General features: G+C 39.6%; 3 protein-coding genes across 8 annotated transcripts in view; 1 reads left to right on the forward strand and 2 right to left on the reverse strand.

The window, feature by feature from the left end:
- The window catches only part of anapc1 (anaphase promoting complex subunit 1), a 32,847-nt gene extending 25,847 nt beyond the window's left edge, over positions 1-7,000 (reverse strand). For 4 of the 5 annotated variants that reach the window (XM_079473223.1, XM_079473222.1, XM_079473221.1 and 1 more), the window contains exons 1-15: positions 6,787-7,000; positions 5,957-6,193; positions 5,575-5,730; positions 5,450-5,492; positions 5,158-5,258; positions 4,361-4,443; positions 4,206-4,279; positions 3,867-4,009; positions 3,465-3,688; positions 3,108-3,317; positions 2,924-3,019; positions 2,692-2,782; positions 2,230-2,295; positions 1,655-1,792; positions 633-773 (exon numbers count right to left, since the gene is read on the reverse strand). In XM_079473223.1, the coding sequence (XP_079329349.1) occupies positions 633-773; positions 1,655-1,792; positions 2,230-2,295; positions 2,692-2,782; positions 2,924-3,019; positions 3,108-3,317; positions 3,465-3,688; positions 3,867-4,009; positions 4,206-4,279; positions 4,361-4,443; positions 5,158-5,258; positions 5,450-5,492; positions 5,575-5,730; positions 5,957-6,169 (1,779 nt within the window). In that variant the 5' untranslated portion in view covers positions 6,170-6,193; positions 6,787-7,000. The remainder of the gene's footprint in view (positions 1-632; positions 774-1,654; positions 1,793-2,229; positions 2,296-2,691; positions 2,783-2,923; positions 3,020-3,107; positions 3,318-3,464; positions 3,689-3,866; positions 4,010-4,205; positions 4,280-4,360; positions 4,444-5,157; positions 5,259-5,449; positions 5,493-5,574; positions 5,731-5,956; positions 6,194-6,786) is intronic. The other variant, XM_079473224.1, reaches the window with a different exon arrangement.
- Positions 7,001-10,431: 3,431 nt separating this feature from the next.
- On the forward strand, positions 10,432-13,622 carry vip (vasoactive intestinal peptide). Its single transcript, XM_079472553.1, has 6 exons — positions 10,432-10,607; positions 10,915-11,019; positions 11,571-11,675; positions 12,219-12,350; positions 12,514-12,622; positions 12,731-13,622. Coding segments are annotated over exons 1-6 (462 nt in total). The 5' UTR covers positions 10,432-10,605; the 3' UTR covers positions 12,740-13,622.
- A 4,698-nt stretch (positions 13,623-18,320) lies between these two features.
- On the reverse strand, positions 18,321-25,274 carry fbxo5 (F-box protein 5). 2 transcript variants are annotated; one of them, XM_079473511.1, is made up of 5 exons: positions 24,965-25,274; positions 23,596-24,261; positions 23,416-23,506; positions 23,107-23,283; positions 18,321-19,134 (listed from the first exon to the last, which is right to left on the reverse strand). In XM_079473511.1, exons 2-5 carry the CDS (start codon positions 24,225-24,227, stop codon positions 18,883-18,885), a joined length of 1,152 nt encoding a protein of 383 aa, XP_079329637.1. In that variant the 5' UTR covers positions 24,228-24,261; positions 24,965-25,274; the 3' UTR covers positions 18,321-18,882. The 2 variants fall into 2 exon arrangements, with proteins under 2 accessions (XP_079329637.1, XP_079329638.1); XM_079473512.1 differs by lacking the exon at positions 24,965-25,274 and adding an exon at positions 24,702-24,961.
- Between the last annotated feature and the right edge of the window lie 99 nt (positions 25,275-25,373).

The following is a 25,373-nucleotide window of genomic DNA, read 5'->3' on the forward strand; positions in this document are numbered from 1 at the left end:
TATCTGCTTATATTTTCTTATACTTATATAAATAATGCAAAAAATGTTAAGCCTAGTTTCAAATAATGGCATTACATTTTAATTGAACAAAGAAACTTCCCTGAACATGAGGCAGGTTTGTACATTGAAATATTTCAATCTTAATTCATCTGTTACAAATGCAAACTTTCATAGAGGAAAAAACATTTTCTAGCGGCTTTAAGCCAAGACATGGAGTTCAAACAAGACTTACATGAAATTTAGTTGAATCTTTGTTAATAAAATGTTACTAATGAATCAGGCACATTTATACTTAATTTATTTGTAAGTATTGAACAGCACTGGTCGACAAGACACGCAGTACCCAGATGACCTTTCAGTTTTGGTGACTGTCATCGGGGTAATAATCCACTTCACTGACCAAAAAGGGTCAAATATACTAGAAAGCCACATAATAAACTGGATGATAATATTGGCCATCATACAGGTTTATCAGCAGTTGTTTATTGTTAATCCTCCGGAATAAACCACAAACCTCTAGATCATAGTAATCTTTACTATTTCTGAATCTACTACAGCCTTTTTTATAGCTACATGAAACCATACGACACTGGTTCCTCATTAACGAACTATAACTAATGGGCCGTACTCACCAGCGTGACTCGGTTGCCGACGGCATCTCGTAGCGTTTGGACGAGTGGAACAGCCTGCTGGAATGGAGAGTCCTCCAGCCACGATGACTCGTGGTGCTGCATCAAGCTACGGACCTCTAACACAGGGGATGGCATGCCCACCTGAGAGCGGTGAAAGTGACACAGAGGAGAGATCAGTATGGTTCGTATCAGTCAGCAGCCTTTTTTAGAACAAACAGAATTAAATATTTAGTCTGACATTGTAAACAAATCACATCCGAATACTAATGATGGTCCTAATATGTGCTTTTGGTTTCTCTGAGCATTATGGGAAGCATGTTGGGGGAGTGAGAAGCTTGTAATCTGCATCGTGCATATTCACATCTGGATATATTTTTGTTTAAGTTGTATTTTAATTTTAGTACAGACTTATTATTATGGTGTTGAACACAGTATTTCCTACTAATGCCAAACCACTCTCTCTTATTTCCCTTTTAAACATTCACTATCCTGTCAAAGAAAAGCCAGAAAAGGATTATGTATTAGTTGTACAATTATTTATTGTAATAAATTACTCAAATTGGTAAAAGAAAAAGAACAAACCGCGTTTGCAATCCGTTTTTTGTAACGTAAATCAGCTGCTCTTAATGCAGCTCTCAGGATGTGAAGTCAATAAAATGCTGTTTGTGTTTTTTTAATCAATGTTTTTATGAAGGCTCCAATAGTTCATGTTAAATGGCAGCTCTAAAAGGGTTTACTCTTGTAATCCCATATCTATTAAAGCACTCGATTGGCTATGATTAAAAATTTACTAAGCTTACAATCAATCGTATATTTGATTTAAAACCTCAGCTTGATGAAATTAGATTATCAAACCAGTCGTTGATCAACTTGATGTGTTTGTTGTCAAAGAAAATAAATGGAGATGTGCGTAACTTTGCGATTTATTATAAACATTGATCAAACCATAAAACCTAAATAAAAGGCTAATAGTGTTAGGTCTCCCTTTAATCTTATTGTCTTAAGTATACAGAGAAAGGTACCTCGTCGAGTCTGCTTATGTGCTGAACTGTAGCCCTTGCAGGAGTGCTCACATTCTCCAGAAGGGTGTTTAACGGGGACTTATGGTTCTGAACACTGAAGGTAGGAGACAGAAGACCTGGGACAAACACTTTGCTGACCTGGAGGTAAAAAAGACAGGATGAAATAGTTAAGGGATGATGTACTTCCAGATGGTTGTTATTGCAAAATAAACCTAGATCTGAAAACAATTCTTAATCCATGAGTGAATAAATAAATAGTAAAGACAGAAATGCATTTGCATCTGTAAACAATCGCCACAATTCCTCCAGAACGCCCGACATGATGTGAGTGACTCACCTACAACCAATTTTCAAATCTCTGGTGATTGGTGGAAATCATAAAGGATGTGTTGCACTCAAGTCAAAACCACGCTGTGAGCAATGATTCTAATGCACTGCCTTTGGCTTTTTTAATAAAAAAAGGAGTATGCGCACGGAATACACGACACGCTTCAGTACAAACACAGATCTCGCAGCAACACCTGAGCGTGGATTAATGATGCAGCGCAGCAATAACATCAGAAATCAGGGCTCACCCGTGTGACTCCTGTGTACAGGACCAGACTCCCACTGGCCTCCAGCACCAGCATGCCATGAATGCCCTTCAAGAAAAAGGAAATGAAGTTAAAGTCCAGATGACGACAACGTAGAGGACGACACTTACAGATGATGAACCAGATGCATTTCAAACGCTAATATAGTACAGAGCAACAACTTGAAGAAATGTATACCTTTTTTAGGGAAGCTCAGGCAAAAATATAAATTCTGTCATTATTTATAGACCTTTACAAATCGGTAAATAGTTGTATTTTATATAGTTATGTTCTAATAAAACATTTTAAATAGTATATTCATATTCTTCACAGTAAGAACAGAAATGTGCATTTTTAAACGGGGTCAATATTGAATTGATTGGCTGAATGAGCTCTTTCATAAGTTATATGAACAACGTACACAGTAATAAGTTAATGAGACACATTGACCAGTCCAGCTCTCACCTCTAGTGGCACAGCATCTTTTGCACCGATGACAGTCCCTGATGCAAATATCAACTGAGACGTTTCGTTGCTCTCGAGAAATTTGATGCACCTAGGAATGGCATTTAAACGAGAATAAATCCTCTGTTTTGACCTTTTACTATGTCATCTGAGCATCGCCTTCGATGACACTCAAAGATCAACACAAAATTTGCTAATCAAGATAAAGTTAAGGGAAGAAGAGCATGTGCACCTGAGCTGCTGGTGGGACTCGACTAGGAAGCACAGGTACCTGTTCTCACACAGGTCAGAGGTGATGAAGACTTTAGATGCCTGACAGCCCTTCTCCCTGTCCAAAGACAACATTCATGATGACGTCACAAAAACCATGTGCGCTCTCACACAGAAACATCTGTAAACACAGAACATCAGCAGACCTAGAGGTAGCGCTGGTCTCTGTCCACAGCTGCTCAATGCACAGGTCTGGAAGAATGGGCTCCATCTCAGGCATCGGGGCGGTTTCGTTTAGGGTGCTGTTGGGTGATGCCAAGATGCTGTGCCCGCGTGGGGACGGGGTGTGGAATGACATGTTGAAGCGCTGAGCTCCGGAGAAGGAGGGCGCTGCGATTCCAGGGGAGTGAGCCCGACTGACCGTCAAACGCAAATTAAGATGCGTTTCACAACAATGAGCTTGCCGTTGATTTCGTTCCAAATACTTCTACCCATTTCAGAATGAACTTTTGACTTGAAATTTAAAAGTAAATGGGACCAAATAGTTTCCCACATGGACGTACCTGAGTGCAGCCATGTTAGAAATGCTGGGCGAGTGAACCCGAGAGTGCAGGCCGGGGGAGGTGGGGATTCGGCTTTGGTTGTGCAGGGCATGGCAGTGCAAGGGTGAAGCGGGCAAGTCCAGCCGGGTCACGTTTCTCAGGTGGGAGCCGAGGAGGCTGTGTGCTGCGACAGGCGTGTGAACCGCCCCGGGCTGCTCGGGACACTTCAGCACTGTGGTCTGTTCCTGTAAAAGACACAAGAACATCAAGCGTAAATAGCCTTGAATTTGGTTTTATAATTTTACCAAAATAAAGGTGTATTTTAATCAATTCATCTCAAAATAAGTTGTTTCAAATGACACAGTCGTCTGTTCAATGAAACAAAGCATGAGGAAACATAAGTATGTATTGCTTCGGCTGTACCTCGGGGGAGACTCTGCGCAGAGCCCAGACGGTGTGCGTACACTGCTGCGTGTCGTATGTCATCATGATGGAGGGCTCGAGGCAGGTGAACACAACCCTCATAGCCCTATCTGAAACATACTGAAGCCGTGGCTCAAACAGACCTGAGAGATCAGAGAGAAGCATCAACAACACCAGCCATTCTGAGGAGTTCATCATTAGACAAATTAGCTCTCACAGGTAAATAAAGCTGGCTAGTCATTTTATCAGAAACTACAACATATCTGGTCAGAACAAGTCAGATTTATACCACAAAAATATATTTTCTTCATAAGATAAAGAATTAGCAACAGATCTTACCGGCAGACTTACAAACAACAGGAGCGATTTCATCTAAAGGATGCAGCATGCTGAACATAGTCGGAAGAGGTTCCCTAAAAATGACATGAAAAATAACTGCATACTGATATCATATTCTCCATACATTCACAAATACCGTATGAGCATGTACATACCTGCTGGGGCTCATGTGGCCATCAGATGGGATGTTTTTGCGCTCTAAAAGCAGACCAAACTTGGTTGACCAGAGAGTAGAGACCTACAACCAGACATGACACAACTGTGAGTGAATGGAAAAGGAAAGCTAACGAATATTTGATATTGGAAAATAACATTTAAAGGTCAAAACTATCTAAATCTAAATTACCTAACATAGTAAAACATTAATAATTTTGTTGACAACGTTCAAGGTTTAATAAGAACATCTGTATGTGAATTCTTCAAAACTGAATAACAGCAAAACATTACAACATTCTATGTCGGACAAATATAATAATATAATATAACAATATTGTTACAATGCTACTTAAGATTAATTTGTTTGTGCCTTTAGTATTTGAAAACTTCAGGCTTCTATTACAAACATAGTGCAAGACTGTTTGTTGTGTTCCGGAAAAAGCCCCCGAGACATCAGGAAAAACACCAGCAGATAATGTTTATGAAAAATAACCAGATTGAGCCAAACAGTAAATTGCGTTATCCAAACACAGGCAGTTCTTTAACTCAAACGCATCCCTGTCGGCATGCCAAATAACCCATTACATCTCATGAAATAGACACAGCGTCAGTCACTGAGCTAAAAAGACAGTCAGCCTGCTTCAATCCCTGATGGCACTAACTATCGTTCTGCTGTGACAAAGTCTCTCCAGGAAGAGAGCCTCCAACCAAAGCCGATACGTCAGATAAACCTTGAGTCATAGTTAGTCATGTCTTTTGAAAAACTAAACGGACAGAAGAGGTGAATTGTTGTGACCTGAAAGGGGAGTGGAGATATGAAGTCTTTCCCACTCATGCTGTGGACATTCACACAGGTGCTCTGGACGATACACACTGTCTGCTCTACGACGTCCTTTGCTGGAGTTCATGAAGGAAAACAATTCAACAGATTAATACTGCTGGGAATTAATCATCATGAACCAATCAAAGCATACAGTCGGATACATTGACTTCCAAACAAGGTCCTGCAACTGACCACAGAGAGAGACTGACAGTGGACTGATAAAAAACCAAGAAACAAGACAAAAATAAAACACAAAAATGCTTACCATCCTTTTTAGACTGTGGGACAGTGAAATGACACCAGAGAGCCTATAAAAAAAAAAAAACATTTGAATTAAAATGTTAGGGAAGATGATGTAATGTCTATGACAGATGAATATGCATGAGTCACCTGCTGAACGGGGCTGTCCACGGTAAAAGCCTTGTAAACATAAGAGGCCTGATTCTTACTGCCACGGCTCCATATGACCATGTTTCCGGCCACGTACAGCTCCTCCTCATATTCGACCTCGGCATGAGCTGTTCCCTTCCTCAGCTGCCAGTGCTCCTGTCCATCACAAAAATATCACACTTACAAGAGCGCATCTGATAGGTTGAGTGTCCCTCTGTGATCCCCATAATATGGATCTAATTTGCAGAGCCAAAACTGAAGTAGACTACATAGCCATCGACTAGCTTACAGTATATGCAGCTTTACATCAACAAAGTGTGCTCAGAAGAGGACTTCAGTGGCATCTGGGTACTCGCCCTATGGTGTAAGGATGGACGGCTACCTTCTGTCGTTCCTGCAAAGTGACCTCCTGAAGAGAGCCCACGAGTCCAGCGGCCCCATCAGAGGACCAGAGCTCAGAGGCCGGCTGCAGCTGCCGCAGCTGGAGGTTCACGGCATTCGGGTGATTCCTGCAGTGCTCACGACCGAATGGGACAAACGACTGCAACTCGCCTGCGGCTATCATTTTGGCTCTCTCTTCATAGACGTGCGACATGAGTTCCCAATATCAGCATTATTTCTGTGGACACACGATATACATGTTACATGTGACAGAAGATCTATGCATTATCTATCTGTCTCAAGCATAGATTTCATTATGTCTCATTATGCTTGTTATTATTACTATGCATCTCCGTGTCACTATTTTGTACATACTTTGTCATAAGGAATTATGAACGTATTTATGTTTATGTTTACAGTCTTGACAAACTGGCACATCCTGTGTGGCGCTTTATGCAGCATCTATGTCTAGGTCTATGTGTTCCTCTACATTTATGCATTTGGCGGACGCTTTCATCCAAAGCGACTTGCATTGCATGATAATACACATTTGTTTCTGGGGACGTGCAATCCCTGGGATCGAACCCATGACTTTGGCGTAACCACTGGGCTACTGGGAGGCTTTACTGTACACATCTTGCGTTAGTCTTTTGGTTAATACAATTAATTAACTGCAAAACACACAACTATTGCATTCTTTAACCAACATTAACTCAACAAGAATCGTGCCTCGGTGACGCTTTTATTTCCATGAAGTTTACAGTTTTACCTCAGCCCGTCAAGAAGCATTAGCAGCTGCGCTACGCTAACAACAAGCGCTCAAATACACACCTGGTGATAACAAATAGTCAAGTTTTCTGTCCTGATGTGCAGTTATTTCTTTTAACAGATGGCGTTCCCTCTTTATTCGGTTATTTGTTGGGCCCAACATACAAACAGAGTGAAAACGCGATCGAGCACACTTCACTTTGCCGTTTCAAATGAGCGCGGACATATTGGAACCCCGTGACGCACCGGCCGACCAATCACAGACCGGCATTCCGGCGGAGGCAGCACGTGTCTGTTTGCGCTATAAATGCTGTGATGATGTAATAATGATGACGTGCTTTGAAGAACACAACAGTTATATGATGACGTTTTGTAGTTTTTTTGTTTGTATTCAGGTAAGCATTTTGGTGTAAAGGTGGGTGTTGCCTTGCATCTTGTGTATTTAAGAATCTAATGTCATTTTATATTATACACACTGCAGTGAAAAGAGTAGACCGCTATATTACAATGTTTAATTCCCTTTTTACTCATTTTTGTTTACAAATCTTTTGTTTTTTAATTCAAGTTTAATATGTGAGAGTATAACGACAAAACTGTTTACATATTATTGTCTCACAATAGGTTTACTTTGTTTAACAACACAATTTAATAACACAATTACTTTGTTTAATAGTGTAAGTCGCTTTGGATAAATGCATCTTCTAAATTACAATACAATTCTTCATAGAGCCCACTAATGCATTGCATTTAACACTCATGCATCAAATCAACATGTTAACTCAGAATGTTAATTATATTATTATATATTGAATATTTTTATTATAGCTATTATATATTTATACTATTATTTTTCAATTAATAGTTGTTATAATTGCTTCCAATGTTTCCTCATCTGTAAGTCGCTTTGGATAAAAGCGTCTGCTAAATGATTAAATGTAAATGTATATGAGTATGTCAATAATTTTTTGGTAAATATTGGTGACTTCTCAATAACTAGAACAAAGTGATATCTATAAGTACATTAGTTTAGAAACAGTTCCTTGACCACGTTATGACAATAAAGCCACAGATTATTGATGATAAATGCTTTTCTACAGTATAATGAGTTTAATTGGAAGTATAAATGCCTATACGTTTTCCATGTCGGTTGGACTTTATTGTGATTGCTTATGTTGCTACTTCAATATAAGATGTTCACTTGGAAGTGTAACATTTCATGCGAGCATGATACTGTATTTCATGCTAATACATTGATATTTTGGCACATACTTTGAAGCAATCAATATCAAAATAGATTCTGTTTGACTGAAACCGCTCAACAGAGATTGTTGTGGGTGGTAGTGAATTTCACATATTTTATTCCCTATAAACTCTGACACATAGAAAATAGAGATAAATGGGCCCAGATCAATATGGATTCAGTAGAGTGAGACGTTTTTTCTATGGACTCACAGGAAATCTTAATGTTCACGGTAGCGAGTGTGTGGAAGAATGTGTCTCCGCTGTTGACATTTCATTTGATTATTTTTCAATAAAATTCGCAAGACTGTTTTTCAGTCTGTTTTTCAGTCCTTCAAATTGTTCCATCTGAACAATACTAAACCCAAGTCTTTCTACTGCATACACAGCCTTAAGCTAAATTGCCAATATCGACTGAAGAACTCAGCTGAAGTGTACAAAGGAAATATTTCACTAATGATTGTGCTACGTCACATGAGTCGTGAGTCAAAATATGCAACAATGCTGAGGAATTGCAGGACATTGATAAGTGTGAGATGATGTACAAACAAAGAATTTGAATTTCTTGTCAGTGCCAAGTTGAAACTATTATAATAGAATTTCTAACATAGCGACTTGAAATTTTGTATGCATTCAGCATTTCTTTGTACGTTTTGTGTGTGAGACGTACCTGTAAATAGATGAACTAAGGTCAAATAATGAATGTGATTGGCTGCGTGGAGCATCTGGAAGCATGATGATGCCCTTCGTCTTGATTCCAAGCATATGATGCCAGGATTACATTATTGACGCTAATGTCCTGTATGTGGAAAGATGTACGAATGTATTTACAGCTTTAGTTGCCATGCATTTAACTGATCTGTCACGTGGGCTTTTGGTCGTGGATTTGTCATGTGTTATGTGAGTGAATATCACACTCGTCCTGTAAATGTCAATAAGCAACAGATTACAAACCTCAACATAACACATGTCATTTTTATGACAACATTTCTTCAAGACATTTTCATTCGTAAGGGATCAAATGATTCTGGTTTATAAAATAATGTTTATTTTTGAAAGGTAAGAGAGGAAGGGAGGGATTAAGAAATGATGGAAGTTGATTTTAAAATTGTATTCTGAATACTGCACGTGACTTTTATGATATGTAACCATGTGTGCCATGATTTCAGCATGTAGAAGATGTGAGACTGCCGTGTACATAAGTCCACTCACCGGCTGACCGTCAGACTCTTTGTAAACTTGATTTATTGGCAACACTTCTGCTCTCTGCGTCTCTCATTAATCACTTTATCCACAAGCATCCAGGCCATAGAAAACAGCATGGCAAATGAAATCATTAGAATGCTGCTAGGTCACAGGGCAAGTGCTAACTGTTACTGCAGAGAAATGTTAAACACAGGGTCCCCCGTATGGCAGTGCCATATAAGAGAACAGACCTAACTTAAAGTGATGGTTCACCCAAAAATTTCTGTCATCATTTACTTACCCTCGGGTTGTTTCAAACCTTTATGAATTTCTTTGTTCTGCTAAACACAAAGGAAGATATTTGTAAGAAGTCAGTAACCCGTTGACAGCCATAGGGAAAATAACTGACATTTACTGACATTCTTTCAAATATCTTCCTCTGTGTTTAGCAGAACAAAGACATTTATACAGGCTTGGGACAATCTGATGGTGAGTGAGTGAGTGAGTAAATGATGACAGAATTGTCATTTTTGGGTGAACTATTCCTTTAAGAGCCAATTGAGAACAAGCCACGAGCCCTTCTAAATATGTCTTACAGCTGGCTGACTGCTTATTTGTGAGAATGTAAACATTTCCGATGTCGATGGATTGAAAGACTGGTTCATGTCATGTTAACATCTAGCCATGTTTTCCATTATTTTGGCATTGACGTATTTAATGCTGAACATGATTCTTTGAGGCATGTTTAAGATGAGGGTAAAGCACAATAGCTGGTGCATAAAAGTCCCTTATAACCCATTCATAAATTATAACACACAACAGATCCTATCTACATTCTATCTACGTTTTTCAGTGGGCTTGGTTAAGGTTTTGTCAATTTCGCTGTCTGTACATTTCATTGTTTGACCATTTGTCTGTGATGATTCGGTAGATCTATTAGTTGATTTCCAGTTCCAGTATAACCCTTTTTCTCTAGGTTCCTTTGGAAACCAATTTATGATTGAAATCCCAACAAGTCCATTTGGATATGATCCATTGTTTTGTGCATCTTCCATCAAAAAATTAAAAATTAAAGGCCACCCATGCGAACAAATAACCACAGAATGAATCATCAGGAATGACAAAACATGTTGTGCAAGCAAACCTAATTTCTCCAGTCTGTCTGTGTGTGTGTGTGTGTGTGTGTGTGTGTGTGTGTTGGCTTCATGAACTGAGCATGCCATGCAGCCGACCAATGACGAACACATCCATCCCAGAGGGACTCTCTTCGTGACGTATTAACGCATATGAAATCTGCTTGCTTTGTGTCCGATGGAAAGTATTCAGCAATATAAAACGAGCTGAAGGGAGAGGATTCTCAAAGAGACGCAAGAGCAACCAAAGTAACGTAAATTCATCACTTGCCAACTTTTGACTGGAGCTGTTTCACCTGCACGGATCTGCACATCTCTATAGCACATGTGAGTTCATTTGGTCTTATTTATGACAATAAACAGAACACAGGCTCTTTTAAATTACCTTTATGAATTTAGATGCATGTAACACCCACAGCATATATTCATACGCACGTTTACAGTCATTCAAATTGTGCGGCAATTGTTTTAGTAAAACACCTGAACTAAATAAGACTTCATTTACTGCGAACACTGACATTTGGAGCAAACTTGATTCATACTTTGGTTTGGTACATGCCTGAAATTGTCATTCGTGTAAATCCATGTCTTTCGTGTACTGCGTAAACTTACTCGTGTGTTCGTGCGTGCGCAGGTTTAAAGCGATGCTCGTGAGGAACGGCTTTCAGCTTTTGCTCTTCATAACCCTTTGCAGTGTTTTTTATACCCGGACCTTAAGTTTACCCTACCCCTCCATGAGGTAAGACTTTAACTGCAAATAAACATGATTTAAACAAACTTTTTGTGACGCACTTGGTAAGCTCCGGTGAATCGGTTCAGGAAAAAAGCAGAACGCAAATTAGATTTCAACTAATTTAACATGTTTTAAGTCTGAATAGTACTATTGAAATGATATATATATATAACTTATAGATTCTATAGGACTATTATATTGTATTATTTGGCAAAATGTTTGTTTATTTATGTTAATCTTAAATGCGTAATTGTTTCAAAAATGCGAAATTTACCACGGAACCATAATTCTGGACGAACTACAGTGTTAACAAATTTGATCAAATTGAAATACATATTAATATAAAAAGCTTTTTTTCTGTCATTTTGTCAAATTTCTTGTTAATAATGACACAGGAGCCAACAATAGTGGACATTGCTAGGAGCCTTTAAAGCATTAAGCCATTAAATGAAGCTGTTTGCAGCTGTTTGATCAAATGAAGCTACTGGAATAGAAAGCTGTACCTTTTGTCGGTTTGTTCATATGCTTGTATAAGAGCTGCTTGTGTTCATGTGCAGAGATCCCAGACACGCAGACGGTCTCTTCACAAGTGGATACAGTAAACTTCTCGGTCAGTTATCGGCCAGACGGTATCTGGAGTCGTTGATCGGAAAGCGGGTCAGGTAGATCATCACAAACCCTGACACAGTGTTTGCCTTCCGAACCAAACTTCTTAGACCAGACACAATGTGGTTTGGGGGTCTTGACTGGTTTCAAATGGTCTAACTGGGAAATGCCCGAAACCCTCAAAAACCAGTTCATCAGATAAGCCAGGGTAAACCACCTTGGTGACTTAGTGTCAAGTAACGACTGACTGGTTTTAGATGCATTTTAGCATATATCTGCTTGGGTGAGCGATGTGTTTTATGGATTATTCTAGGTTAGTGTGCCAGGCTCTGTACTGCAATAAACATTTGTTCAAACTATTCATGTTTATTTCATTTATATTTAAAAAACTCATATATTTAGATGAATCAATCTGATCTAATTATTTCGTTGATGTGGTATCCAAGGTGTAATGTCAGCCTATTCATTTAAGATTCTATAAGTATATTGATCTATTTTTAATTTTTTGTGAAAACTCTAGAATTGCTGTGTAATCCACTTTATAACATGAGATGCGAACATTTTTCAGATGGTAACAGACGTCTGATGTTTTTCTTTAGTGATGATTTGCTGGAAGACCAGGCACCAATGAAGCGTCATTCAGACGCAATATTCACAGACAACTACAGCCGCTTTCGCAAGCAGATGGCGGTGAAAAAATATCTCAACTCGGTGCTCACGGGAAAGAGAAGGTATCAAACAAGTGCTTACGATTGCATTTATAGACCACACACCTTGGCTCAAAGATGTTAGTAAACATACTGTTTGCTATGTGTAATGTCAGGATTGGTTCAAACAATCACTGTGTAATGTTTCCGGAAGAGACATTAAACCAGTTTTCTCTTCCTTCTTTAGTCAAGAAGACCCTCCCAGCATGCAGGAGGAATTGACTGGTGGAGAGACCACGTATCGGGAGAGCTACGATGACGTCACTGTAGATCGACTTCTGAATCATATACCAATGGTAAGTTATATGGTGGTGACTGTCTGTTATGGCGTTGTGCCGTGTGTGAAATATATCATTTGCAAGTCAATACACTTCATTTAAACCTCCTGCTCTTTTCTCTTCCAGCATCTCTGAGGACAGTTTGACCGCAAGAAAACACAACTCTCCACGACCATCATAGGTTTCCCATTTACACCGTATAGTTTAGGACATGTGCATATGAAGAAAACAACGTGTTAAACAAAAAAACTGTGGCTACCTATGACGTAAATGTTGCACTGTACATAGAAAATAAACTTTGATGAAAGACGTTAGCTTGGAGATGTACATAACGTGCTTTGGCCTCTGAGCCGACTCTTTTGGCTTTGATCTGTTTTGTGTAAATTGTAGATCAATAAAAGTGCATTGAAACAAGTCCCGGACTGGTACAATAAGAGAACCGTACATTCGGACCTGAAGACCGCCGATCGTAAACACCCAATATAACACCTCAACATCAAATGGTCATGTTTCACCCTGCATTTTGTAAATGGAATTATTTTGTAAAAATATTGCTGTGAAGTCTAAAGGAATCATTTGGGGCTGTGAGGGTCTGGAAAACTTTATTTTTTGCCATTCAAAGTGTAATAAAAGTTTGAAGAGCCATAAACATTTTGACTGCGCTCAATTTCACTGTCACAGTTTTCAGTCGCAGCAGAAACTTAAATCACTTTCCTATATGACCGTGTGCCGTCTTCCGCCTGTTTTCTGCCACAAGAGGTGACCATTATTTTGAGTAATGTCTCAATTATTTTTCTAAGGTTCATGGCTGCCATTTGTTTCTCATCCCAGACAAACACAGATAAATCGCACCTAAGAACGGCAGCTGAGAGGAAACTAAAATAAAATCAAGTTGCATACCTGTAGAAAAATGCCAGAAAAAGCAACATTATGTATGAGATGATGTGTACATTATATCGCCACATATGAAATTACTTGAGCAAATGAAACAGAAAGGTGCTTGTTTCAATACACACATAATACACTCGTCTGACGCCTCATTTTGTTCCACATTAGGAAATGGTCATCAGTGTCAGCCGGCCTGTGACTAAGCGCGTGTACGACGTGTCGTAAGCAGCCCAGGAAATTCGAATCATAAATGTCAGAGGATGCCGAATGCCAGACGTGGCATTATATAAGACAATATTCACTGTAAGATGAGTCTCGGGATGCCAAAATTAGCCATTTCTGTCAAGTTAAATTTGTACGTACTTGTCAGTTGGCCTGGTTTACAAAAATAATCAGAACCGATATAAATAACAAGACTGCTGAATTTCATCCCAAATTGAAGGTATTGGGTTAGTGTTATGTGTGTTAAAGTTTGGCATTTTTAAAGCGATAGTTCACCTAAAAAATCTTCCAATCGTTTACTCCTCCTCACCTCATTCCAAACCTGCATGACTTTCTTTCATCCGCAAAACACAAAAAAGATTGAACCCCTTTGACTTCCATTGTATGGACACAATGAGACATTTTTGGAAATATCTTCTTTTTCGTTCCACAGAATTGTGGGTCTTCGATGGGGTTGTTAGCGGTGAAGTGCTCTGCTTGGCTTGAGTAACTGAAGAGGCTGTTATGTGCTCTTGACTGGATCTTGTTCCTTTAATGGCTGTGTCATTTCGGCTTGTCCTTTTTAATGACAGTCGCTTCCAAGAAAAGACAGAAATCATGGCGAATGGAAAAATAACAAACGATCAAACGAATGGAGAAAACGAGCGCTGATCATTTAGCGTCGTGTGTCTGGTATTCATTTGTCACGTTTCATTTTTATCATCATGTCACTGGGAGCTAAACGGAGCAGGACGAGACCCAAAACCCAACATGACTAATAGAGAATCGTTCATGCACCGAAAGGATTTGCATTATGTGCTGTATTTATCGCTGTTTCGAACACAAAAGGGCTGACATGTTAAACCTTGAGTGTTCATTAGTTCATGTCATCTGAAGCGATGGCACGGTTCTATGTGGTCAGGATAAAACAGACATGTTGGCTTGCGGGCAAACTATTCCGTTTTCATCTCGGATGTCTTCCAGGCTTCTGCAGGTATGATGTGAAGATACAATCCCTGGTGACCAAGACTAATCTTTGCCTATTGAATTGTTGTGGTGCAAATCAGATGTTGTGTGATTTGTCCGGCTCTGTGTGGAGAGGTCCGGCTCATTTGCTCTCATTACTGGATGGCTAAATGGAACGGCTGACCAGAGCAGGTAAAAATAGACTCTACACTGGTCCAGCTCTGATAATGGGTGCATTACCACTTAAAGTGATTCACCGTAGAAATGGCCGGCCGAGATCCACTTGTTTTCGGCATTAGCGTGTGTATGTGTGTGTTTTTGCATTGCACTTTTTCCACGAGCCCTTTTGCTCTTCGCATCTCTCGTTTGTCCTGTACACACTTTTGGTTCGTGAGGAAGAACATTAGTGTCACGCTGACAGTAAACAGTTCACATTTTACTCCATTTCATAACCTTTCTCAACAAAGATGTGAAAACACCGATATGATGTCAAGTTTCCCTTCATGGAAAATTTCTTCACAAACTGATTTGTTATTTTTTGTTGTCTCAACTTCAAACATATAAGTTATCTGGTTGTCTTAAACTTTTTGAGTTAATTCAAATTAACAATATTAGTTCACTCAATGGATTTGATGCAATATCGTTGTGTTGACTAATATTTTTAAGTTGCATTAACTCAAAACTAATTTTATTAAGTTGAAACTACAAATCATTCTTTACGGTGCACAAATGAAGACAGACGGCTTGTTACGTCATGTGATTTGTTGTCGTGTGTATTTCTGTGTATGTTTATCTCCTGTTGTGTGCCCAAATGTGTCAAATGAACCCTCACAGTGTGTATATATAATCCACTCTCAAAGTGTGGATTATATACACTGTTAGAGTTAATTTGAGTTTTTTTAACACCGCCAATTTTGCTGTGTGTAAATACCTGTTCACTTTAACACAAAAGCATGTTGTCTTTGTTTTTTTCTTGTGGATAGGGATTGGGGTAGGACACATGTTTTGCATATTATCAAAAGACTATGGTAAAAGACAGAAAGTGCCATTTTTCTTTTATTCATTTGTGCACCAAACAAAGTCCAGTTTAGTACACTTCTTCATGACCCACCTGCCTTCCTATATATTTTTAGCTCACGTATTTTTGGACCACTGATAAATGATGTAGGCAAAACATCACCTCCATCATCCGCCCCACGCTGCTTCAACAGTATGGAAGTGTCAGGTGGGGTATACACATCACAAGTGCCCGAAGCTGTTTGCGTTGCTTCTTTTGTGAGATGATCAAAATTCTTCTCCAGATTAGCCTAAGACCTGTAACGTCCCCTCCTCTTGCTCCAAAATGATCACGTGACATTTATGGCTCTGATGATTGGCTCCACAACTGAATGTCCACGAACCACATTTTCTTTTTATCCAAGGTGTCCTGCAATGAATAGGATTGTTCGCAGGCAAGCAGAGGCCGACCTTTTCCACTCAACTCAGTAGGTGAAGCGTTACTAAACCCTCTGCACTTGCTCAATGTGCACGATTGCAGCGTTCCTTCCGAGGAAAATAACAGATTCCTTAGAAAAAGGAGTCATCCGAGAGGCTTAATCCACAAACAGAATTATCCATCCGTGTAAGACTCGATACATTAATTCCTACATGTTCTGCCAATTAGTTTTATGCTAATACACACATTCTCCGGGGGAGGAAGACAACCACAGCAATATGTTATAGTAAAACACAACACCTGTCATTGAAGGACGATTAAGATTTCATATGAAAATGACTCATAACATCCCACATCAACATCTGCTTTAAATACCCTTCTAACGTCTCAAAACCCGTGCACATGGAGGCCCGAGTGTGAGCCGTGGAGAGGATGAAAACATCTCAGTGTTTCCTGTCTGATGTCCTTGGGGCCAATGACAGGGCTCGTTGAAGACCATCGCTGTGACAGCGACCTTTGGAACCCTGATGCATCGTCATGTGACGGATGCCAGTCATTCAAAATTGCCATCACAAATTCTTTATGAGTGAGGGACTTGAATGGGACATGGGTCTATTTAAGGAGACGTAAAAGACATTGACCATGCTGGGAAAATGCATTTGCAATGAGGAATTTTCTTCTAGACTATAAGTATATATATATATATCAATGCAAATGATATATTTGGTTCACATGTCTGTAAGGGATACCTTCAGTTCCACATCCACCTGAATGAAATGGCGTGTACATATCAATATTACATTCACCGTAAAATACCACACATGCACAGAAAGGTTTGCATGTAGTAGGTTAATCACAACAAATAGCTCACAACCCAAAAATGTGATTTCTATTCCCAAGCACCATGACTCAAAATGGTATGTGTGTGCGTGTGTTTCGACCAGAGCCGTACAAATACCTGTTTTGCTCTCCGTATCCCCCAGTGCTCTGAAGCTTCATTTGTAGTGACCGTGGTTTAATAAATCAAATGAAAATACAATAATATACGGCCCCAGCACTCTTCTCGTCTACAAAGGTCAGCTGTAAGATTAATTATACCACAAGGAAATGCTTCATGATGGAATATTTCCCAACTACACATGCCCGCTTTTATTGTCCAAATCCTAATTTATGGCAAATCGATCCTTTATGTTTAAATGTTTTGCCTTTTTTCTTTCTATGAGACTATAACCTTTATGTATGGGCCGAACACCGGTTTCAAGGTATACCGAGGTTTGAAAGAGTCAAGGTTTCAAAACCACTTACATTTTCTTTGATATGGTTTCTAAGGTATACACAAAAGCAATTAATTAAGTAATGTCATGCAATGTTTGAATTTTAGGCCATAACAAACAATGTTTTTAAAGAGTATTATACATTTAAGGCTTTCTTTTTACCTGACACATATGTTCTATGAATGTTGGTTAAAAATGTAATGTATTTGTGTCCAGTTGAGAAGTTGTTGTTTGTATACGCAGACATTTGAAAATAACATTTTAGTTTAGTAATTGAAAAACCCAGAAACTGTGATACTTTTGCTAAAGGTTATCATACCGGCCCATGCCTACCTTTATGGTTTACAACCGAAGGAGCGTCTGAGACCGCAAAGAAAGACTAAAGCACAGACTGTTTTGTTTCAAGCAAAAGGGGGGCGACACGTTATTTGGAGATAGAAATTCATAAATATGCAGATATGAATGTCTTTGCACAGGTAAAATTCTCATTCCAATCCTGAAAGTGTGCATGGGAAATAAGTTTCATTTAGAGTTTCTTTCAAAGCTGAATGTTATGTGTGAAAGGAAATTCAATTATGGTGGGAAATCAATTGTAATTAAAGGTTAATTGGTGTTTTGCTGCAAGCTTTCCATATAAAATTCAAATGGCTTTTGCGTGACAATGAAGTTAACGTCCTCTTTAGTAGAACTAAATTATATTCTGGGTTTACAATAAGCAAACACATTTATCTGCATGTGATGTGTCATGTGGATCATTACAATAGCTGTTTACCACACAAAGAAACAGATTTCGAACGGTTATCATTTTATATCACGGTTTTCAATGTAAAGAATCAACATAATGGCTCAAACACATCCGTCTAATGTCAATTTAATTTTTCTCAAAGAGACAAGACTTCAGTTTATTCCCTAATCTTAGATTTCTCTGAAAATCACATCAGATAAGGTTTTGCTCAGAAGATTTGACTTCTGACCCGTCAGGTTGCTTTATTACAAGTGGAAAGAAACCTTCATTACACCAAGAGCTGTCAATCACCCAATAAAACACATTTATTTCAGCCCAATTTCAATTCCATTAAAACACCAACCAAGTTACGATAAAACAGTTCTTTGCTGCCATCTAGCCACGAGTCAAAATCTAGATGAGTACGGTCACTACAGAAGTCAACCAACAAACACATGCTGAAAATATACACGGCTTTATTCAACCATTTAAATATTTACAAAGACAAACAGAAATTGGTCATTTCATTGATAAAACATCTATAAAATCTTATAAAACATTCACATTTACAATCTTAAGGAGGCTGTTCAACCTCCCTTTGGAATACTTTTTTTTGGGCATACAAAATGATTGTAGTTTCTTCGTGCAGCGGCCACGAACGCAGCCGAATTCACTTCACATTGAAGAATGTGCAATTAATAAAAGATTCAAATACTAAAAGTCTTTCAAAACAGTTAAGAGGCAGTTCGTTTTTTTAAAGTTCTTTGTAACAGACTCGAGTCACAGGTGCTCAGAGACGCCTGACGCTTCTTTTGCTCCGAGCGGAGCCGGCGATTAGTGTTTTTTGGGACGTGGAGCAAGTCCGGACGGAACTGCGGCACGGGGCAGAACCGTGATATGTGGATTGACACCGTGTGCAACATTCAAACGCGCAGCTGTTTCGTGTGCAGATCGCCCGCTGCATGCCGCCATCAAATCGTGCTGGAGAGCCGCAGAGAATGCACGCTCGCAGAGATTCGTGCTGTTTTAGTGATTTAGCAACCTGGAAGAAAACAAAAAGAGTTTGACTCACTTGACTCACTGGGGCCCAGGTCAGGGAGCAGACTGAATGGCTTAACCAACGGTCTGCTTGCCGTCTCACGTTGCAGAACACACATAATACACTACATGCGATAATACCTTCTCCCAAACATCATAAAATAGAGACTGTGTCTGTCCCCCGGATTAGTAAACATAAAATAAAGCGTAAACCTCTCAAAGGTAATTTACTTAACGTTAAACTAACTAAACATGAACATAATACAGATAATCAACTGTTACGACTCGGATTGCTAAATATTAGATCTCTCTCTAATAAAGCACTTTTTGTTAACGATATGATAACAGATCATAAAATAGACATGCTCTGTCTAACAGAAACATGGCTAAAGCCAGATGATTATATTGCGTTAAATGAGTCTGTCCCCCAAGATTATTATTATAAACACGAGCCTCGCCTAAAAGGCAGAGGGGGAGGTGTTGCTGCACTTTACCGTAACTCTTTTAGCATTTCTCAGAAGTCTAATCCTAAATATAATTCTTTTGAAGTCATGGTACTTGATGCATCAATACCTAATATTAAGGACAAAACATCTTTAAAATTTATTCTGGCTATTGTATATAGGCCTCCAGGGCACCACACAGATTTTATTAAAGATTTTGGTGGGTTCTTATCAGAACTAGTACTGTCTGCAGACAGAGTCCTTGTTGCTGGTGACTTTAACATTCATGTAGATAATGATAACGATGCTTTAGGAATGGCTTTTAAAGACACTCTTAACTCCATGGGCGTTAGTCAACATGTGTCAGGACCTACTCACCTTCGTAATCATACTTTAGATTTAATTTTGTCTTACGGTATAAACGTGGTCGATGTTAAAATCCTTCAGCAGAGCGAAGACATCTCAGATCATTATCTGGTATCATGCTTGCTTCAATACCCAATGGTGGCAAATCAAACTCCAAGTTACAAATATTGTAGAACAATAACTTCGACTACAAAAGGTGCGTTTCTTGATAATTTGTCTGAATTGTCTCAAATCTCTAGCATGAGTAATAACGTTGAAGATCTTGACTTTACTATTGAAAATATTAATGCCACCTTCTCGGAAACGCTAGACATAGTTGCTCCCTTGCGCTTAAAGAAGATTAAAAATGACAGACCGACACCGTGGAAAAATGAACACACTCAGGCTCTAAAGAAAGCGGCACGAAAAATGGAGCGCAACTTTAAAAAGACTAAATTAGAGGTATTTCGTACTGCCTGGAAGGATAGTACAAAAAAATACAGGAAAGCCCTAAAAACGTCTCGATCCGCCTACATTTCATCACTAATAGAAGAAAACCAGCATAACCCTAGGTTTTTATTTGATACAGTGGCTAAATTAACCAAAAATAAATCGTCAGCGACTTCTGATGCTGTATACCAGCATAGCAGTGATGATTTTATGAACTATTTCACAAATAAAATCCAAGATATTCGAGAGAAAATTATAACTATGCAACCAGATGCGAAACCCGCTGAACAAACGACTTACTACAGCACCCCTAAGGAGAAATTACGTTTATTTTCTACTATAGATCACGATGAACTATCGAAAATCATTAGATCATCTAAATCGACTACATGCATGCTAGACCCTATACCTACAAATCTACTGAAAGAGATGCTCCCAGAAATTATAGATCCTCTACTTAGCATTATTAACTCATCTCTGACATTAGGACATGTGCCTAAAGCATATAAGGTGGCTGTTATAAGGCCCCTTGTCAAAAAACCCCATCTGGACCCTGGAGAACTAGTTAACTATAGACCTATTTCGAATCTACCTTTCTTATCTAAAGTTCTGGAAAAAGTAGTCTCAACTCAAATATGTTCCTTCCTCCAAAGGAATGAGATTAATGAAGATTTCCAGTCTGGATTTAGAGCACATTACAGTACAGAGACTGCTCTGATTAGAGTTACAAATGATCTGTTTATGGCGTCCGACCGAGGTTGTATCTCCTTATTGGTGCTGCTAGATCTTAGTGCTGCATTCGACACCATTGACCACAGCATGCTCCTACATAGACTTGAAAATGATGTCGGTATTAAGGAAATAGCTTTGAAATGGCTTAGATCTTATTTATGCGACCGTTTCCAATATGTAAAAATAAACAATGAGGTATCACGCAAATCGCAAGTCCAGTACGGTGTACCACAGGGCTCAGTACTAGGGCCTATGCTCTTCGCATTATACATGTTACCCCTAGGAGATATAATAAAGCGACACGGAATAAGCTTTCACTGCTATGCTGATGATACGCAACTTTATATTTCCTCGAAGCCTCACGAAACACAGCAATTCCATCGAATAGTGGAATGCATTGTCGATATAAAAAAGTGGATGAGTAGCAATTTTTTATTACTGAACTCGGACAAAACTGAAGTGTTACTTATCGGACCGAAAACCGCCCTACGTAACAACCAAGAATACTGCTTAACTATTGATGGATGTTCCATAAAACCCTCATCTTCAGCTAAGAATCTTGGCTTTATATTCGATAGTACTCTGTCATTTGAGAACCAGGTCGCCAAAACCTGTAAGATTGCGTTTTTCCATCTTAAAAATATATCTAAATTACGTCATATGCTGTCATCATCAGATGCGGAGAAGCTTATACATGCCTTTATGACATCAAGACTAGATTACTGTAATGCACTATTAGGTGGTTGCCCTGCAGGCCTATTACAAAAACTCCAACTGGTCCAAAATGCGGCAGCTCGAGTTCTTACACGTACAAAAAAGTATGAGCATATTAGCCCGGTTCTGTCAACCTTGCACTGGTTACCTATAAAGCATCGCATAAATTTTAAAATCTTGCTTATTACCTATAAAGCCTTGCATGGTTTAGCTCCTCACTACTTGAGAGAACTTCTTACGTATTATAGTCCATCACGTGCACTACGCTCTCAGGCGTCAGGTCAGTTGGTAATACCTAGAATTTCAAAATCAAGTGCAGGCGGCAGATCCTTTTCCTATCTAGCGCCTAAACTTTGGAACAGTCTTCCCTGCAATGTCCGGGAGGCGGACACACTCTGTCAGTTTAAATCTAGACTAAAGACGCATCTTTTTAATCTTGCATACACTAGATTATCATAATATATGTATTTCAAAGATCTAGGCTGCACTAGTTAGATCAACCGGAACCAGGGACACTTCCAATAACAACTGATGCATTTGTTGCATCAAAGAGTGCAGAACAGTACTCTACTCTCAGCCAGTCTTGTCTCATTGTTCCAAGGTTACAAGAGCGGAGCGGGCAGGGCGCAATCCATTCCTAGACCTGACAAATGCTGGACGAAGGAAGTGACGTCCCTACAAAACTTCAGCCACTATAAGATTATTAATGATAATTTTAAATCTAATTTTTTTTTATTTTCGCCTTGTTGTGCAAGCACTGTTGAGCTTGTGCAGAGGCTGCAGTTTTTGCCAGAGGGGAACTGGAATCCCCTGGTTAGGCCTGGTTTCCCTCCGAGGTTTTTTTCTCCTCCAATGGAGTTTTGGGTTCCTCGCCACCGTTTGCATACTGTTTTGCACTGTTTTGCCTGGCCGGGGGGGCTGCTAGAATTTGGTAGTCTTATTTAATTAACACTGCATATAGGAATTTATTGTGTGTCTGATATTTGACCTGTGTTTTGAATTCCATAACCTTTTATGTTTTACTTATAGTCATTTTTTCTTGTACAGCTGCTTTGTAACAATGAAAATTGTAAAAAGCGCTATATAAATAAAGCTGACTTGACTTGACTTGACTTTTAACGGAATGTTTTGAACTGGTGATCAGAGTAAACAAGCATGTATGTTGCATAGGTATGCAATCCATTTAAATGACTGGTGTATAAAGGTCGAGAGGAACCAAACGTTTAATTCATTTTGACTTATTTGCGGTCATGTTGCAAAGGGAAATTTTCCTTAGGAACAGCAGTTTCTACCTCTTGAAACTGTTGGAAGCGACTTGGTCTGGATGAGTTTTGCCCTCCGCTCGTCTGGCACTGGGTCTTTTTAACAGCCTTGTGAATGGGTGTAGAGGCTACGCCCTGCATACAAGAGAACACCACCCTGCTTAAGGTGAAGTCCCGAGACAAAGATGCCACAGGCCGTCGAGAATCCTGCAAAATAAACAAAGCAGCACTATTAGAAATGAAAAATTTACCATATGTACCAATACATTTCTTCCTGATACGTGAATGCGGGAAAACAAAATGGTGCACGTGTGCATTAAGGCAGAGCTTCATTCTTACCCTTTGTGTTCTCTCTGCTTCTTTGCACCTCCGAAGGGCCATCTGATCCTGGCAGATGATTTTGCGCCACGACCGACTCACTTTTTTACAGCTGCAACGTAAGATGGAATCCAACGGTCAGTCAAACTAACGCATTCAACATGGGACACAAACACAAAAGCAATCAGAAGATAAGTTTACCTTATCAAGTCACCATCTCCCAGCAGGCCCAAGATCCTGGCAAGAATGTGCCGCATGTCTTTCCTCAACAGGCCAGAAAGAACATCCACAAACTCCAGTCCCATTTTCCCACCAATCACATTATGAAGCCCGTAATTCTTGGCCACTTTGTCCACGACCGTCCAATCGTAACTTCTGCTCTTTTTAAAGCTCTTCGCCAGTTCCCTGCACGCCTCCTCCTGGAACTTGAGCATGGGGAGACAGGGCGTAGAATGACACTCAATGTCCAAGGACTGAGAGGACACGCATTTCTCTTCACCCCTCTCCAATGAGTCCACGCCGTCCGCCTCCACGTGTTCTACCCGGCTGCTTTGGAGGGAAAGGTATCCGCTGTCCTCGCCGAAACTGCTCAGAACGACCTCATCATCGGACGCCACCTCCTGCCTCAGGCACTTGTCCTGGTAGTTCTCTTTATTGTGAGGGCCTTTACTTCTGCTCTCCAGGGGGGTGGAGATGTTGGCCGCTGCAGGGGAGCGAGGGCCGGCTGATTTTCGTGGTGAAACTGTGTGGCCCTTTACTTCATCGAGGTCTGTTTCAGGTTTCTCCATGTGGCTTAAAACTGTGGAATCCTCACTGTACGCTGTACACTTCATGTTTGGGCTCTACGAGAAGCAGCAAATGGCTGACCTAGAGGGAATGAGAAATAAGACGCATGTTAAGTTTAAGGAAGTCCGGAAGACAATCAGAGCATTATTTTAGTAGTCACTATTTAAAGTATTATAAATAAATAATCAGCATACAAACATAAACAAATCTGAAAGAATCTATAAGCATAAACTACACAGACACTGAACTAAAGACAAGCGTTAAGAAATATTTCCAAAGATTCTTTACTTTACGCCCAAGACATTATTATTTGCATCATCATTACATAGTAAAATGTGTTAGCATACACAATTCAAAACGTCGTCCACTTTAAGACTCAAATCCAACTGTTAAGGTCATTTGCTTTAAGCATTTCAATATAAAATCATGTAGCATGTTATCATGTCTCTGCATCATCTTAAATATATTGTTATATTATAAAGGGATGGCATTCATTTTAAGCCATTCTCCATTTTACGCGCCTTAGTGCACGAAGTCCTGACGTGGCTGCGCATGATGCACACTACAAAGGGCTCACATTAGCCACAGCACTGGTTTCAAATACTTGCACAGAGTTTTGATTGTTTAGGTCTTAAAATGCAACGCGCAAACTGCTGATGAAATTGTAACATGTAAGCGAGAATAAAAGATGAACTGAAACATGCTCGGTCATCTCTAGGGTCTGTTTGTGCCCCTTTATCTACACGAAATTAATAAGGATTATAATAAAGCAACGGTGTCTTACCTCAATAAGATAAAAGCACTTTTTAAAAAGCCCGCATGTGTCCTTAAAACGCTTTCTGGTCGCTGTTAGAGGAGCAGCGGAGGCATTTAAGCGGCAACAGTGATCGCCAATTGTTAGTGGACTCGAAGAAAAAGCGCCACTGGAAAACGCGTTTGAAATTTGGCGACAAAAAACAACCGACCAATCAGAGCGCGGCGGAATACCTTTAAACGACGGGTAGCCAATGGAAACCTCAGGGGGGGTGACGCAACTGACGTCGTGACGCAGGATGCCGAGACGTCGCCGCTGAATAAAGAGCGCCACCCAATGAGAAACGCGGCGTGGAAATGCGCCTTTTTAAATGTATGGAAATGTTTGCGATGGTTTATGCAAATGTGTTTCTGACGATGTCGAAATGTTTTAAATGTAT

The sequence above is a fragment of the Barbatula barbatula genome (genome assembly GCF_947034865.1).
Source record: "Barbatula barbatula genome assembly, chromosome: 14".
In the NCBI taxonomy this organism is placed as follows: domain Eukaryota; kingdom Metazoa; phylum Chordata; class Actinopteri; order Cypriniformes; family Nemacheilidae; genus Barbatula; species Barbatula barbatula.